At 41.1% G+C, this 18,614-nt stretch overlaps 2 protein-coding genes across 2 annotated transcripts in view; both read left to right on the top strand.

Moving 5' to 3' along the window:
- LOC310924980 (NACHT, LRR and PYD domains-containing protein 3-like) overlaps positions 1–5,567 on the top strand; it is a gene marked incomplete at both ends in the record, with an annotated part of 81,414 nt that extends 75,847 nt beyond the window's left edge. Inside the window, 4 exons of the mRNA XM_083886846.1 lie at positions 733–873; positions 3,107–3,196; positions 4,794–5,048; positions 5,562–5,567. Of these exons, the coding sequence (XP_083742972.1) occupies positions 733–873; positions 3,107–3,196; positions 4,794–5,048; positions 5,562–5,567 (492 nt within the window). The remainder of the gene's footprint in view (positions 1–732; positions 874–3,106; positions 3,197–4,793; positions 5,049–5,561) is intronic.
- A 288-nt stretch (positions 5,568–5,855) lies between these two features.
- On the top strand, positions 5,856–17,737 carry pik3cb (phosphatidylinositol-4,5-bisphosphate 3-kinase, catalytic subunit beta). The gene is made up of 14 exons (XM_083886511.1): positions 5,856–5,932; positions 6,076–6,206; positions 7,362–7,550; positions 8,164–8,285; positions 8,552–8,695; positions 8,799–8,898; positions 9,696–9,892; positions 9,990–10,099; positions 10,785–10,863; positions 13,694–13,861; positions 13,958–14,081; positions 14,172–14,317; positions 16,380–16,512; positions 17,545–17,737. Exons 1-14 carry the CDS (start codon positions 5,863–5,865, stop codon positions 17,680–17,682), a joined length of 1,851 nt encoding a protein of 616 aa, XP_083742637.1. The 5' UTR covers positions 5,856–5,862; the 3' UTR covers positions 17,683–17,737.
- The last annotated feature ends 877 nt before the right edge of the window (positions 17,738–18,614 follow it).

Here is an 18,614-nt window from a genome sequence, read left to right as displayed (position 1 = left end):
CACTATCAAAATGATCGCCGATTAGGAGCAGGTGCTGTTTAATACAGTGGTGGAATGTGTCAAGGCTCAGTTTAGCCACAAAGTCTTTTAGACTAAATCGATTTTGAACGAGGGTACTAAGCAAACAACGACCGAACAAACACAAAAGATAAGGAAAACGGCGTCCAACACACTGCACAAAGCTTTGCCACACACAAACACACAGCGGAGCAACAGTTGTGTGTTAGCATTGTTAACATTGTTAGCAGGTCTCCATGGTATTTGTGCGCACACACAAGCAACGTACATGTCTATGTTTAAAAATTAAGCAGTGCTATTTTATTTATTTTATATATATATATATTTTATTTAGAAAGGTACAAGTCGATTTAAAAATTATAAATCACAAGATACATATTCACATTTACCCATACCTAAACATTATGTACAGATGCCTATAAACAAACAATAAAACCAAAATAATAAAGATGCTATGTGTATGACCGAGGCAGAAATACAACAAAAGTGCTATTAATGGTAAAGGAAACGGCGTTGTCAATACTAACTTGGGGTACCTGAGTTTCCTCAAAGGTTATGATTTGGGAATCTTTATTTTAAGTCCACCTAAAACATACACAACTGTGAATGTGGCAAATTGCTTTGTGTTTGCATATGGAGATACTCAAAGATGCACATTTCTAATAGGGGGCTAATTTGTGTTTTCAGTATATCCGCACATGCTTGCATTCCAAGGAGTGTCCCCACCTTACCCTGATCCACCTCAGCACTGTCAAAGCCATGTTTGAAAAGGAAATCTCCACCATCGGAGCTGTGGTCAGCCGCAAGTCCTCCAACCCCCCTTTACCACTACCTCCCAAGAGAAGGGTTCCCACGGTGAGTCGAGAAACCTGCATGGCTTTGCGGATGAACGCACTCTTCATCTCACTCTGTGTTGTGGCAGCTCTCTGTCTGGTCAACATATGATTTATTTGTGTCTCACAAGACTGAACAAAGATTTTGTCTTTTCCACTTTTTGGAAATCCTCTTCAGGTACAACAGTATTTTCAGCCTACTCTAATCACTGATAAAGTCACGTGTACAAATTTGATCCGAGTATTTTTTGACATTACAAGGACAAAAAAGTGTTTTGTATTTTGTATTTAGCGGGCACTCAGTATCTGCTGACGTTGCAGTGTGTTGATAACGAGCAGTGGAAGCTTGGGCTGTGCAATATATCCATATTATATAAGATATGGTCTTAGATCATCATATTGTGATGAGGTCATCCACATCATAAACAGGAGATGAACAGTAGAAGCAACCCGTGTGCAGCTTTATATCCCAATATATCCTGAAAATATATCGCCCAGCCTCAGTTGATATGCTGATGCAGGTGTTTGAGGCAGGTGTGAAGGTTCATGAGATAAACCAGTGTTCTGACTGAAGCAAGCCTGCACATTCACCACGTAGTCAGGAAACACCACCGTCTCATTACTGCTGTTGCTGCCAGGTGTGCAGTGACGTCACTCTTCCATGTGTCCATCATCATTTTAAATGTCAGTCTGAAGTTAATTGGCCTTCGTTTTCATCACCCTACTTCACACTGGCTCATATTCATCAAATATAACCATAACAGCAGCAGAAGTGTCCTTGCCTTGTGATGAAACATTTTGGTTTGGTTTACAGTAAAAGAAAAAGGAAAAAAAAACACTGCTAATTTTACTTCACTTCCTCCTTTGGTTTAATGATTCCATGTACAGTACATTCACTGGCCAATATGATGCAAGGAATTCCAAAGTGTCGCAATCATTGTGTTCATGTGATTTATAATAAACTTCTGGATTTTCTGAAATGACCAGGATTTAGATGAAAATAACCAAAGATGTGATGCCCTGTAATAATGTAAACACTGTCAATCAATTAATCGCTCAGTTATTTGATTAGTAGTTTGGTTAACAAAATGTCTGAATATGTCTTGTTTTGTCCACAAACCAAATATTTTAATTTTTTTAATGATTTATTTTTTATATGAAACAAAGAAACCAAAACATATTAACTTTAAGAAACTGAAAAATCTGAGCATTTGAGTGTTTTTTCAGTATATATGATTTGGTGTGATAACATGCACACAACTTGACACAAACGGGTTTGAATGGCTATTAAAGTTAACCATATTCAGAAAATGGATATAAGAAAATATAGAAGGAATTGAAAATGCCAATCATCAGTGTTCAAACTAATTAAGAAGTGGAAAATGAGGGGTTCTGTTGAAACCAAACCACGGTCAGGTAGACCAACTAAGATTTCAGCCACAACTGCAAGGAAAATTGTTCGTGATGCAAAGAAAAACCCACAAATAATTTCAGGTGAAATACAGGACTCTGAAAAAATGTGTTGTGGCTGTTTCAAGGTGCACAATAAGGAAATAAGGAGGCACTTGAACAAAGATGAGCTGCATGGTCGAGTTGCCAGAAGAAAGACATTACTACACAGATGCCACAAACTATCCCGCTTACAACACACCAAACAGTACAGAGACAAGCCTCAAACCTTCTGGAACAAAGTCATTTGGAGTGATGAGACCAAAAGTGAACTTTTTGGCCACAACCATAAACACTACATTTGGAGAGGAGTCAACAAGGCCTATGATGAAAGGTGCACCATTCCTGCTGTGAAACACGGTGGTGGAGGAACCGGTGCTGTTAGAGAAACAATGCAGTACCCAAAGCTCCATGTCTGTGCCCTAATCCTGTAAAATTAAACACAAAAAATGTGTTATCTGAAGACACAAATTACCCATGCTCACATGAGTATTTTAAACACATCACTCATCAGCACATACACATCCAGAGGCAACAGAGTGCAGGAAGTGTGCTAGTTAGTCATGTTCATAGTTCCTCGGTGTCATGTGATGCTGTTTGTCCTGCTGACTGCTGACCCTTGCAAATCCACTTAACTTGACACCAGAATGACCTGACACCACCCACTCCACCCCTGTGTGTGATTGTGTGTGTGGGTGTGTGACAGAGAAAAGGGAACTGGTGGGTGTGAAGAACCACATTATGCTAATGCTAATACTGCTCATTCACCTCAAGTCTCTCTTCCTCCTCCCACTCTCTCCCCACAGCAAGTGCAGACATGTGTGTGGGATGTGTCCAGCCCATTCAAGATAGTCCTAGTGGATGCCAGTAAGGTGAACGCAGAGGAAACTGCCAAGGTAAACTCCTGCTTCTCCCACATCCTCTGTGAATGTGTCACTGCCAATTTTTACCTTTGACAGCAGTAACATTCTCAGTAGACTCCATTCAGACCTGGTATTAACAGCCGTTAATCTGACCGATCTGATCACAAGTGGAGCAGGATTCAACCGATTTGTATAACTTATCAGGATGTTGGCTAGAACTTTTGACCTCTTAAAATAAGAAAAAAGCAACAACAAAAAACAAACATTGAAAAGAAGAAAAAGGAAATTGATTTGGAAAAAAATAAAACAGATTTCAAAGGCCTCTACTAAATGCATCTTCAGTGTCCACAAGAACACATTCAACTAATTCTCAGGGTCCATAAGTTGAATTTATTTGTAGTCATCACCACAATATTAACACTAATCACCACATTTATTTTAAGTCTTGTAGAGCAATGAGTCATTCCTGTCTCCTCACACACGTATCTATACATAGACTCATACGGGCACCCACACTAACAATAACTGCCTCATCTGTACAGTCAAATGAAATGATGTCGGAGTGTATTTGCATACAGAACTCGCAATGTCCCTGTAAAGCAGTAAAAAATGGCGTTATGGGGTTTATGACATCATAATGAAATACCTTTAACCATTCACCAAAACTGGAAACATTTCTAGAAATCTAAAAATCAGCAATGACTAAAATAATAAATATGGAGGTGGGGTTTAGCTTTAAAGCAGACCTATACCAGAAGTTCAAATTAACGCTGTTTTTTAGTGTGTATCTGTGTCATTACCTTGTTTATGAAGCCCTGAAGGTTCAAAACAAACACCGGTTCTCCTGAACAGCAGATCCTCCTGCTCCGGGCACTAGTCCGGGCACATCCGGTTGCGTACATTGAACCGCAGAAGAAGAATAACATCCGTTGTGGAGGTGTTTCACGAGCGACAGTGTCTTCTGACTCTGGGTCTGACTCCGGGTCAAAGTCATCAAAGGGACTTCGGTGGGGAGTCGTGATGAAGCTATTTTTAAACATTGTTAAAACAATGTTTTGATAATGAGGAGCAGTGCATCCATCCGTTCCAGAGGGGGGAGCTGCGCTTCTGAGAGCGTATGTGCTGAATAGTATTGGCCAATCACAAGACTCGGTCTTCTGGGTGTGAGAGTTGAGTCTGAAATATCGCGGCTGGGGAACAGCGTCAGAAAAGAGGATTTCAATCGGCTCGTTTACAGCAACTAGGAGGTTTTTGACCATAAAAACAAGTTAATGTATGTAAGAAGACCTCCATAACTAACATATATTTGCAACAGGACCACTCTATGTGAGCTTAAAGGTATTATTGGGCCATGTTTAAGGCCCACTTTAAAAAAAAAAACCTGAACAGAACCTACACGACCATTTTCAGCCATAAGTTTCTGAAATGGAGAATGTGTTTAGAATCAAATATCTAAATGTATTTTATAAGAACTTAAATGATGTCCACTTGTGTTTGTATTTCTGAGGATACATGTTAATACCAGGTCAGAACAAGGAGGGACTGAACAAAGGATCTGTGATACCCAAATATATTTGTATACACTTATTACCACTACACACACACACACCAATCCTTCCTTCTCACCCAGGTCCAGGTGAGGGCGGGGCTCTTCCACGGCACAGAGCTCTTGTGCAAGCCAGCAGTGAGCAGTGAGAGCAGTGGGCGCTCGGACCACATGTTGAAGGAGAGCACGCTGGAATTTGAAATCTCGGTCTGTGACCTGCCTCGCATGACCCGCCTCTGCTTCGCCATCTATGCCGTGATGGACAAAGTCAAGAAGCAGAAGTCTACCAAAAACCCACATATAAACAAATACCAGACCATTCGCAAAGCAGGGAAAGTGGTAAGAGATTTCATTTTCACTGAAAAGAAATAATAGAGGTAACCATTAAACTAATAGTTCAAGTTTAGAAACATGATGTATGTATGAGGTACATGATTGTACTGCTGGTCCCCTGTGCCATGAACCAACATTAGACAGGCATACTCACCTAAAACATGGCTGATTTTAGCCACTTGTTTAAGTTTGTGTTGCATAGATGCATTTAAATAAAAGTTTTCAAACATCAATGTCACAACTGATAACGGAAGCAGTGGACCAACAACTCCTGTGAGCCCTGAAGTAAGTACAGGGAGGGAGTGGTTTATAGAAAGCAACGCAAACATCCATTTCCAGTTGGAAAAGGATGTTTCACTACCAGATAAGTGGTTTGCCACTTTGCAAGATAGAGGTTTTTGCAAAAAACAATGGTATGAGAGCAACACTAATGACAGATTTTGAACATTTGAGGTGAAAAGAGGACGTTCTAAGGCTCCCTAAGGATGTTTAAATTGTTTAAATTTATGTGTATATCAGTGGTAATGTTTTACAACAGGCCGGCAATGTGGACAAAAAATCACCCCTGTGAGTTATCATAGACTTGAGCTGATATCACTTTGATTAGTTGAGCCTTTTAAGTGGCTAAAACGTGTTTTTCCCCTGTGTCCTTGCTGACAGCCATGTTTAGGTGCCAGTGAGACAGTGAGATTTAGGTGCAGGGGACCAGCAGGGGGCACACACTTATCAATGATGTGCAGGACCAGCCCTGAACTGTCTCTTTAAATATTATTTGTCTCTCTCTGGGGTCCAGCACTATCCTATAGCTTGGGTCAATACCATGGTGTTTGACTACAAAGGCCAACTGAAGACTGGAGATATCAACCTACACTGCTGGTCTTCCTTTCCTGGTATACACACACACACACACACACACACACACACACACACACACACACACACACACACGTGTCATAATCTGTTCAGAAATATTAATGAGTTTCATAAATAACAATTGACTCTCTGTCTGTCTGTCTTCCATCCATCCATCCAGATGAACTTGAAGAGATGCTGAACCCCATAGGAACTGTTCAGACCAACCCCTACACTGAGAATGCCACAGCACTGCACATTTACTTCCCAGAGTACTCGTCACACCCCGTTATCTTCCCTCTCTTCGACAAGGTCAGTCAGTCATCATATTACTCGCTGTTCTTACATTCTTAGAAGCATTTTATTCCCCCTCCAGCTATCCTAATGAGCTTGAATGCTTCATACACATGAACAAATGACTTCTGTGTGAAAATAAACCATACTTACTGGGACCTTTTTGCTCTTATTTATTGTACCTAGGTATTATAATAAAGTGGTGGCTGTTAGCATGAGAAGATCAGGACACACAGTCAAGCTGTGTTTAGTCATATGGTGCTTACTTTTTTCCTTTTTTTTTGCAGATACTGGAAAAAGCTGCAGAGATCGCTGGATCGAGCGACGGTGCACCTATGGTAAGTAAATATTTAGACATACAATAAGAATGGAAAAGTGAGTGGGCATTTCTGAATGTTTAAAAGGTTACTAAACCCCCTCTTCTGAGCCTGACTGATTTTGAAAAATGCCAAGAAGTGAACTGAGAGCTGAGTGAAGGAGGGAGAGTGGGGAGCAGTGCAGTGGTTGTGGTCTGGTAGTGGATTCTGACACCAGTTGCAGCTGTGTGAGGTGCTCAGTGAGACGCGCCTCTTAATCGCTCACACCATGCTCCAAGCGGTGGAGAGAGAAAGACAACAAAGTAACAGCTTTGGCATTTGGGAAACCTATTGTTTTGCTTTTTAACAGGGTATAGAAGTAAAAATTCAATCCCCTTCAAAACTAGATAATCTTATCAGTTGACTGTGTGTTTTCCTGCCTCGCTGCCCTTCCACTAAAAACACTGGGCGTGTTGCAGTCACTTATGTAATCCTGTTATGTAGAGGGCATGTTCAAACACAGCCTCATATTGTGAGGTGTACGTGAAGCTAGGATTATCATATGCTACTCATCTATAATGAAGTTTGTATAAGAGAAGCCAGTTTACATAATGTGTTTGGGTCAAGTTTCCCTTTTGATTCAGAGAACATATAATTGGTTTTAAACCAAGATTAATTTAGTGTCAGTCCTGAAAGTTTGAGGATTGTGTTGAGTCACATTCACCTTTCAGTTCATGACAATTCACCAGATACACTCCTGCCATCTTGTGATTCTTTGTAGTCACTGCTGCCACTACTTTCCACCATCCTCATTTCCTCTCACATGATGGCTTCTCTTTCACCTTCATCATCCTCCTCCCTCTAACCCTCCTGACAGGGTCGCGGGGGAAAGAAGTTCCACATAGAGCTGAAGGAGATCATGGAGCGTGATCCACTCTCCCAACTATGTGAGAATGAGAAGGATCTGATCTGGACACTACGCTATGACTGCAGAGAGAATTTCCCTCAGTCTCTGCCAAAGCTGCTACTCTCTGTCAAGTGGAGCAAACATGAGGACATGGCCCAGGTCAGACAGCTCATCTGCTCTGTTGATAATGTGTCTAGGGCTTTGAATCACATGATTATCTTTATCAACACAAATGGAACAACATTTTTATCAGGAAATGAGTTTGTGTTTTCGGTTTAAGCTTTGTTTTTATTCATAGTATTAACATACTGAACATATAGAACCGAAAGTGGTCCCTTGTTTTAAGCTGATAAAGAACAGCTTTGCTCACTTCTGATTATCGATAGATCTTTCAGACTATTAACCACCCAGATGGCCTGGTGGTTAGAGTGAAAACTTTTATCCACCACCATGGTAGAGTGCCTTGCCAAAGAGAGATATAGGGGGAGGTACACTGTCAGGGACTAGATCCCATCGAGAGGGGAGTAGAATCAGTTGCTTCATGCTGCTGAGATTTCCAGGGAAATGAGGGAGGTGAAAAACAGTGAATATTGCAGAACATAAAACACCACATTGACAGTAGGACCATATAACAAATAATAGAAAAACTACAGAAAAAGATCAAGTGCCATCCTTAACGTGCTATATTAATTAGCTGACAGAAGTACACTTTTTTTGTTTGCTTTTTGTTTTTTTTTGTTTGTTTTAATCAGCCGTAAAATGTTTGTCTCAGCTCCAGGCACTTCTTCAGATTTGGCCCAAACTGAGTCCCAGAGATGCTCTGGAGCTTCTGGACTTTAACTACCCTGACCAGTATGTCAGAGAGTATGCAGTGGGCTGTCTGCGTGACATGAGGTACACCTTTCTACATCTACATCCTAACCCCCCCAGCCAACTCACACGGACATTACGATTTTACAATCAATTTCCTGCGTTCATAATCCAGAGTACTTCTCTATACTTTCTTTGATTTTTACTGTTTTTAATTCAAATGACTACAAGTGTGCCAGGTTGTGTGTTTAATATTTAATCAAAAACATGTCTTAATGACAAAGAAAAGTTAAAGCTGGAAAGCATCTGTTCTCTGATCTTTTCCCCTGCTCGCTCTCTCTCGTCACCAGTGATGAGGAGCTGTCACAGTACCTGCTACAGTTGGTGCAGGTGTTGCGTTATGAGCCGTACTATGACTGCGCCCTCACCCACTTCCTGTTGGAACGTGCCCAGTGCAACCGCAAGATAGGACACTTCCTCTTCTGGCACCTCCGGTATGTACAGACCCACATCTCACAGTCAAACTCATGTCTTCAATGACAATGTTATTAGTCTGAAGAAGTCTAATTTCTCACTGCTTTCTGTTGCCCTCTACAGGTCAGAGATCCACATGCCAGCTGTTTCGGTCCAGTTTGCCCTCATCCTGGAAGCCTACTGCAGAGGCAGCATCCCTCATATTGAGGTTTTAAAGAAACAGGTACATGTTACACATGTTTTAATCTCTAGAGTCTAATTACAGACTCTAGAGATGGTGTCTACCACAGAGTTTTACTAAACCTTGAGTTGTCACTGTGGCCTCAGAATAGCTGTGGTCTATTGTTATCTTTGGCAGATTTATGGTATTTTTAGCCTGTCACTGGGACACTACTGTCACCCTTCTGCCCTCTGACCTTCAGTTTTAACGGTTGCTCCTCTGGACACTTCCTCCTACTTCCTCATCAGAACAGACATTTATCTGGCAATTTCCTGTTTTGAAGAGCACGTTCATGGGGTCAGAAGATAGCCAACATAGCCCCTTTAAAGGGATACTGATTGTCACTGGCCTCATGGCTGGTGCTGCAAACCAACCTGAGACATGAAGGCTGACTCTCAATAAAAACTGCCCTCTGCCAGTGGGAACTGGCAGTAGAATTGGAACTCATTCTCTCTGTTACAGTCTTTTCCAACTGGGAACTGAAGTTTATTTAGCTTTGTAAACCACTCACTATCTGCACCAAAGCCCATAGAGAAAATCTGCTATTTACATTACAGCACACAAGTTGTTGATCCATCAGTAAATTCAAATGTGATATTTTGTGACTGTTGCGTTTCAAATCCTTGTCCAGATTAACATCAGTCGCACAAACTTGCCACATGAGGCAGCAGTAGTTTTAAAGGGCACTGGTACGGTTTGCAACATTTTTTATTGATTTAATAAGGTAACACATCTGGAACCATTATTGACACAAAAATATTCTGTTGCCTTTCTAACAAGGTGCATGTTTTGACCATTAGGTGGAAGCACTGAGCAAGCTTAAGTCAGTCAATGAGCTAATTAAGCTGGGAACCACCAAAACGGCCCGAAGTAAGACCAAGGAGGCAATGCTGACCAAGGAGGCCATGATGACTTGTCTGAGGCAGAGTGGCTACTCAGAAACGCTGTCTGACCTGTACTCCCCCCTAAACCCCAGTGTCCTGCTCTCCGGTATTAAGTAAGACAACTGGCATTTCCACATGACAGACGGAACAAATCTTCGGATAACTTGTTTGACTGTTTCATTCTATTTCTTACTCCAATTCTCCCATCAGTGTGGACAGGTGTCGCTACATGGACTCTAAGATGAAGCCATTGTGGATTGTTTACAACAACAAACTGCTGCTGGGAGACACCCTTGGAATCATCTTTAAGAACGGAGATGGTAGGTTTATTGAGAGTTGGAGGAGGGATCTTGGAGGATGAGGATATGACAAAGGAAATGGAGGGTGGGTAGAGGAGTCATCAAACAAAAACAAATAATAAAATAATATAATTTTTTGAATCATTAAATCAATGTTTTTTTGCTTCTGAGAAAATGTTTGATTTGTGGAAAGTGTTGTTATATTGACACAAATCTAATTCCATATGCCAGCAGCATGATAGTGGGTATGAAAGATGTGCGATAGATGCAGTGTATGAAGCAAAAGAAAAGCACAAAATAAACACATTACAGTTTGCCATCTTAGCTGATGTCCTCTGACCTGCTGCAGTTTTATAGCCGACTGAAGGTATTTTTACACGTCTCATCTCATTACCATCTGAGGTATTGAGTAAACCTTTGATTCAGTCATCGCTCTGATACAAAGACCCTGACACACTCAAACACATCTGTACAGTCAGACTTTATAAATTTGTTCTCACAAATCGACATGACGTCATGGTGTGTTTGATTATCAGGGCGGGTAAAGCCAGAGCTGGTTACATGTGGTCGAGGATCACAAATCCAGGATGCCTTTTTATGCCTCATGTTAACAGTTGTACTTGGAGCTAGCCACTTGTGATCAGAAAACTGTTAAAACCAGGTCTGAATAGCAACAATTATGTAACATTTAGTGATTTGTTCTTAGACCTGAGGCAAGACATGTTGACGCTCCAGATACTGAGGTTGATGGATCTGCTGTGGAAGGAGGCCCATCTGGACCTTAGGTAAGTTTTTTTTTTTTTTTTTTTTTTTTTTTTACTTTCAGCTTGCATTTTTGTAAATATGAGTGTGAACTATTTTAAGACATGGACATATCCTCATAATTGAGTACAGACATTATCCAGAGTTTAGAAAAGACAACTGCAATAGAGATGTGTTCACAACAACCTGGTTTGAGCCTGCAGGTAACAGGAGGACCGGACCCTCATTCATTCACTTGCTGCGGGTCCTTGGATGTTTCTCAGAAACACCAAGGATATTTTTGTTCCTTCATACAGGCTCCCTGGACAATGTCTGCTCTTCAGTGCACGTCTTAAAACAGCTAGAATGTGTTTGAAAGACTCGAAGAGCTGTTTTTTCCTGTTGTCTGCAGGGAAGGGGAAGCACTGTTGGGGTGCAGCATAGCAGGGGGAGACAGTAAATTACCCCCTGCTGTTTGACCTCAAACCCTTTTACACCCTAGACCCACACACACAAATGATATTTCAATTACATCCTAATCCAATCCACACGTTTCAGCTATTCCAAACACTTTTTCTGGCTTTGTCATACACTGATACATCTGGAGCTGAGCAGCAGAGGGTCTGTTTTGATAGCTGAGCTTGAAGTGAGCGTTTCAGATTACAGGGACATGGGTTAAGAGTTTGAAACGCAGTGAGGTGAACATTAAGATTAAAGGTAGGGGTCACGGTCGATGTATTTACCTCACAAATCTGCACTCGTCTCGTTGTGTTATTCCTTTATTTACAATAGGTGCCATTATCACATCAAGCTGAGTGAGAAATGTCTTTGAGACTTTGGTCTCCATAAAACCTGCACATTAATTCGAGACATTGTCTGCTTTCAATTATTCTAAGGACAGTTTATCACATAATTCACATAAGTCCCATAATTCTGCACACTGCCAAATGGGCAGCTGGCACCACCTTGTGGAGATACAGATGTCTGCATGCTACGATCATGTAGTCACTGTTTCAGACCATGTGTCTCTTCAGTTTGATGTTGTGTAGTAGCTGACAGTGAATGATGCCCAGAGCAGTTGTTTATGATTGAACCAAAGCCTTAAATCTCAATTTCATGAATACACACTCGCAGGTTTATGCTTTAATATTTATTATTATTATTATTATTATTATTATATAATTTTACATGTGTCTATACTGTATGTATTTAGTGTTTCAAGTAAAAATGTATTAACATGACAAATTGTGGCAAAACCGTGAATTAGAAAAACAGCTTCATAATTTCATTGATCAAATCAACAAAAAGCAGCAGAGGTATTTCTCCACAGCTAGTAAACTATCTCTTATGCAGTAGCATTTCTTGTGGACCCAGAGCTCGCATTTGGTGCACTGCATTGAGTTGACACCAACGCCGGAGCGACTTGCCTCACGGAAAGGAGCCAGTGTCCTCCAGTTTGTTCAGACCCTGGCCAGATATCATGATCTTTTTATTTTTCATGTTAATCTTAGGCCCTTGCGTTCCATGTCCGTAAAGAAGCTCCCAGGGTGACCTGAAGGGTAACCTGGTGCTTAATTCACGGGACAGAGCTTCTCGGACAAGAATGAACAGTAGGGGACTGACAAAGTTATAACTTTATACAGAACAGTTAGTCAGTGATGCCTAGAATACTCCAGTGTATTAGGGAGGCCACTGAAGCAGCAGAAGTTGCTTCAAGGTGGCTGTGGATCAGGTGAGGAGATAAGTGGGTGGGGTAGCGCTACCTGGACACAAGCCAGGTGGTCGCCTGGACGAGAGTTTATGATGTTTGAAAGACCCGAAACACTCAAGGACTCCAGGTAACATCACTGAGGATGTATCCAGGTTGCACCATAGTTGGTGTATGTCACAAGTCTAACATTTAACAGGCCAAAACACCACAAACTAGACTTTCATAGTATGAATGTGTACCTGGGAGAACTATATGTCACTTGTGCACTTTTATACTTGTTTACACCTGTACAAAACCAGATCTACAGTATTAGCTGAGCACTGGCTGTTCTCTGCCAGGCAGAAGTAGTCGAACTGAATCTTCACACGCCTGTAATCAATCCTGCTTGGTGTCCTCCATGTCAATTGGTGTCACAGCTGAACCACAGCTTGTGGATGTATTTTGTGGCTGTCGCCTTCCCCTCTGACACCAGCAGGTGAAAATGCAATGGAGAATCAGTGATGAACATCATCCACACAGGTTTTATAGAGGAGTATGGAGTGTCTCTCATAATACAGAAACATGATAATGTCTTAATTTTTCTGTGCACCTCCACCTACACCTTTGTTGTTGAGGAGTGGAATATTCTCAAATTTACAGAGAGCCAGTGAAAAGACGTCAGTCGAGGCATAATATGTTCTCTTTTCTTAGTTACTGCAGGTATATATGCTGGAGGGTATTCAGGAAAGTATTATGGCAGACTGAAAATAAAGAATTACAGTCATCCAGTCAAGTTATAAATGTATGGTTTATATTTTCTGCATCTTGACAGAATGCGTTATATATTTATCACCAAATAGGTTGTTTTCATCAGTGTGGGTTTATCTGCAAGTCTGTCCTTGTGTTAACAGCTTCCTGTCTAGAATTTCTGTGTGAATGGTAGGTCATCACCCAAGTATGTTACTATTGAAATTTGGTAAGAATGAAGCCACTGATGATATCACAAATTAAAAAAAAAAACTCTATCTATAATGTAGGAAAAAAAGTCCCATTTAAGTCCCATCTGAGATGTTAAAGCCTTGTCTGAAGTGGTTAACTTCATTGGGTATCTATATAGTATTTTATTTACAATGTTCCCATTGATTTTTATTAAACTCCTCACTTCTCTCTGTGTACATATACAGAATCGTACCATACGGCTGCCTAGCGACAGGCGACCGAGCAGGGCTCATCGAGGTCGTTTCATCAGCAGACACCATTGCCAACATCCAGCTGACTAGCAGCAATGTGGCAGCAGCAGCCGCCTTCAACAAAGATGCTTTGCTCAACTGGCTGAAGGAGAGAAACACTGGGTAAGATGGAGATGAGTGACGCTCTCAGGTTCTGTACTGATTCCTCAGAGGAAGAGTGACTCCACTGTGTTATACATGCTTGTTGTTTGCCGACAGTGATGCTCTGGATCGGGCCATCGAGGAGTTTACACTGTCATGTGCAGGCTACTGTGTAGCCACATACGTCCTGGGCATCGGAGACCGCCACAGTGACAACATCATGGTCCGCAGCAATGGACAGGTTGGACAGGTTTATTTCAGTAAACCTTAGTCTTTATTTGTCTTTCCTTGTTCAATGATGCTCACTGGTGTGCTCTCCTTTGTCTGCCAGCTCTTTCACATAGACTTTGGTCACATCCTGGGCAACTTCAAATCCAAGTTTGGCATCAAGAGGGAGCGTGTACCCTTCATCCTCACACACGATTTCATCCATGTCATACAGCAGGGAAAGACGGGAAACACTGAGAAATTTGGCAGGTTTGTTCCCCAGTGTGTGTCTCCAGCCTCATACTAACACGGTCAAACATCATGACAGTGTTGCAGCAAGTCAGAATTCTGTCTTTGTTAAAACTGTATTCAATTGTTTGAAGTGTCGTTCGATGTGTTACTGATACTAGTTAGCTTTGTCTTTGCTATGTGTGCCCCTGGTGCTGTGGACAAACTTTGGTCATGGAGTCAGTGAGGCCATAAAAACTGATTCAAGTCACTTAAGAGAAAGCTCACCTCATACTCTACTCCAGCTTAAAGCTCCAGTGCCCTCTATGCACCTAATTTGACCTGGGTTTCCACCTCTGCCCCTACACAGTCATACACACAGGGTGAGAGGGAGAGTATGAAAGAGACGTCCTTCATGTCAATTAGCACTATGGCTTGTAGAAGTATGTTGTTCCAGTCCCCTTCCTCTCTGACACCAGCTGGTGGCAGTACAATGAAGGCTTTAACTGTGATAAACATGATCTGGTTGCATTGAGGAGGAATGTTGAGTCTCTCTCTCTGCCTGTCTCTCATAATACAGAAACATCATAATGCTAAAATTATCGAAACGTCATTGAGAAATAATAATTAATTGTCCGCATACAGAGAGGTCTTAAGTTGGACCCACTGCTATTGGCTTTACCTCATGTGAGTTTCTAATTTTCTGAGCTAAGTGTTCCAGGGGTGAAGGATATTTTAGTACTGGCATCAACAATGGGTAAAAGACGTCTCATATTATCAGATGCATATCTTTGTTTTACAAAACCTGTTTGGTCGGGATGGACCAAAGTTGGCAGGACTGTCTACTGGGCTACTGGAGTACTCAATCCTGACTGCTGGGTGCAAAATTCAAATGGCAACCATGTCTGTCTCACACAGGTTCAAACCTGAACGATGCGGTGCATGACAGTGCAGTGTTGCATGTACACGTGTTACATGTACACGTGTTGCATGTACACGTGTTGCATGTACACGTGTTGCATGTACTCGTGTTGCATGGCATGCATGCTGTATATGCCTGTCACCATGTGGAGAACAGAGTGTTAATATCGGTGTGTTTCAGTCATCTGCGTCATTCATTCAGTATGACCTACTTTAATCAACAACAGCATCCAATCAAAGGCATCACTGAGTTATCAAGAGCTGCAGATCAGTTGGACAGTGTCCTCTAAAAGGAATAGTTCAGGTGTTTGTGAGAGAACTCTATGCAAGCCACCACATCATGCAGTACATACCATAATACTATATACCATATACATACTGACAATTTAGCTCTTAACTGTCTTACATCTAACATTTTTATAGTCCTAAATGTTGATGTGAATAGAAACCACAAAAAATGAATACAGTATATAAGTCGATATGAGCGATATGGCTTGGAAATAATATCTGAATATTTTTAATCCATATCCAGATATAGGAGATGTATGTGGATATAAAGCTGCACACAGTTTGTTTCTCTGGACTCAGAGTTTGTGCATCTCAAAGTAGAGTGACAATATACAATAAAAGATCTACTGTTTGTGATCTGTATTACATGATCTTAAAATACACTTTTTGCCTTTGATTTCAGATAATCCCGGCTTTATTTCTTTGACTTTTCGATGTGAAGTGAATGATATTTCTGTGTGTTACTTTGGTCAAAGTGACTCTTATACAACATAAGAATATAATTTTGTTGATTCCTTTTTTTTTCTTTTTTTTTTAAATCAATATATATACTATCTATAGTATGATAGTATTTTCCTTAAATGTATTCAATATAATAAATGATTATCAGTGAAACAGCCTTTAAAACCAATAATATCTGAAATCTAAGACTCTATCTTGTCTCATGTCACAATATAGTACTTGCGGGTTTTTTTTATCACAGCTCTCTCTCTCATTTGTCTCATGTACAATTGCCCCAGCACAATATCTTTAACTCTCTGCTGATTTTGCATGTATTGTTTGTCACTCATTTGGAGTCTTTCCTCTTTTTTCGTTTAGGTACAATGTTATTAGGGCATGGTTAAGCAGTAATGTCTACTAATACAGTAGTGTGTGTGTCTCTGTGTGTGTGTAGTTTCCGTCAGTACTGTGAGGAGGCCTACCTGATCTTGAGGAAGAACGGGAACCTCTTCATCACATTGTTTGCCCTCATGTTGACAGCTGGACTGCCAGAGCTCACCTCAGTCAAAGACATCCAGTACTTAAAGGTATCACACACACACACATTCTTCTCTCTTTCTAAGCCCAACACAAGCGTTCCTACTGAGGACACTCATGGACATACTGCATTTCCTAGCCCCTAACTTTAACTATCACAAAGAAATGCCTAACCCTAACCCTTAAGGCAACACATTCAACCTTTAATAATGTCTCTAAGATTATTTTGATGGTTCATCAACCTGTGGTTTTGGGTCTTTGCCCCAAAAAGACTTAAAACCCTTGTCAATAAATGCAGTATATATTTTTATTAATGTATTGATGTAAAACAGGTGAAATAACTGATCAATTACCGTGTTGACTGGGAGATGCTGTATTACGATAGACTAGGTAGACCACACAAAACCAAGGTTTTCCTCCTACAGTTTTAAAAGTATTTCTGTCCACACTTCTGACTCAGTCAGAAAAGGATAAATACATGAACAGTGCATGTATGTGTGAGAATGTTAAAAGTCCAGTTAGCAGTGCTGACACAAAATGAACAAATGTCTTCAAAAAGGAAGACGTCAAAGCAGAGGAGACACCTGTGGGACTAAAAGACCAGGAAGACAAATACTGATCTTCATCCTATTTCAGACACTTAACCCACATTTGGCATGTGAAGAAAAATGTGTTTTATTATTATTATTATTTAGCAGATATTTGTTGTATTTGTGTTTATGTTTTGCAACCCTAATCAGAACAAAACCACAGACTTGGAAACATGATGTTCCTTTTTTACATTCATTTATCCAATTATTTAAGCCAGTCACAAGTAAACAGAAATCATAGATAATACTAATAGTGACTCCTTCATTATATTTTTACTTCCCTTCATCATCCCTGTACCTCGCAAATAGAATCTCTTCATACATCGTCTAATCGGTTATTGCCACAAAGATGAACTTATTTCTTGCTCAGTACATGAATCTCACCAGATCCCTGAATTTCACCACATGTGACTTCATGTAACGGTTAGCCTCATGACTAATCCTCCTCTTCCTCCCCTTTTCCTACATTCCCTACATTCCCTCCCTCCTCAGGATTCACTGGCTTTGGGTAAAACCGACGATGATGCGCTCAAGCAGTTTCGGCAGAAGTTTGATGAGGCCCTAAGAGAGAGCTGGACCACCAAAGTGAACTGGATGGCTCACAACGTGGCCAAAGACAACCGGTCCTAGAGCAGCTACCACCACCATCACCACCCCAGCCAGGCCGGGGGGGTTCAGGGGCCAAGAGGGCACATGTGCTGCTCTCTGAGACTGTACACTTACCCTGCGTACTTAAATACTGTACACCCTTGCAACACTCTGGCACAGCTCCTCCTGAAAATGTGTGGTCTGATGACATTTCAGTGGAATTATTGGTGGTTAACGTCGCTGCAGATTTTGCACAGGCAGCAACAGTGGGCGGAGCCACAGGAAGGGAAAGAGTGGCAGCCACCTGAAGATGAGAGAAATCATCATTGTCATTCTGAGTGGTTGGACTTAAAAACTCTGTGTGGGCACATGGCTTGGCCACTCCCACGAGAGATGGATGTGGAAAAGGTGGGAATGCAAATGACGGTTAGAAAAAAAAAAAAAAAACGACCCCCACGTCTTAAAACAAATGTGGAACTCCACCCACAGGAAGTGCATCTTAACAGTCTCGCTGCCTCAAAACTGTGCCTCAAAAGATTGTATTTTTTTATGAGTTTTCTTGTTTCTTTCTCTTTTTTTTGCCATTTATGAGTTTACCCTGAGACTTGTATGTGCCAGACTACTTCTCTAGCCCACACAACAAAAATAAACTTGTGAGGAAAATCAAAAGTTTAAATAAAAGACACCCTGAACATGTTGGTCCACTGTTTGGATCTCAGGTCATATGGACTATTATTATTATTATTCTAACACTGGAATGTTTTCAAAGTGTGGTTGTGTGAGGTACTGACATGTAGCACTGGTTAAGGGCCTGGTCACACCTTCTGAGCCGGTCTATCCACAGAGTATCGACGGAAACTTGCTAAAGGTTATATGAGGAAGTCTACTGATTCCCACACTTGAATGACGCTACGCTCAAAGAATACAAACCCATTCCAAACAGGGCTAACTCCTGGTGAGGAAATGCCACGATT

The sequence above is a fragment of the Microchirus variegatus genome (genome assembly GCF_963457635.1).
Source record: "Microchirus variegatus genome assembly, chromosome: 3".
Classification (NCBI taxonomy): domain Eukaryota; kingdom Metazoa; phylum Chordata; class Actinopteri; order Pleuronectiformes; family Soleidae; genus Microchirus; species Microchirus variegatus.
This window is presented reverse-complemented; position numbering and strand designations above follow the sequence as displayed.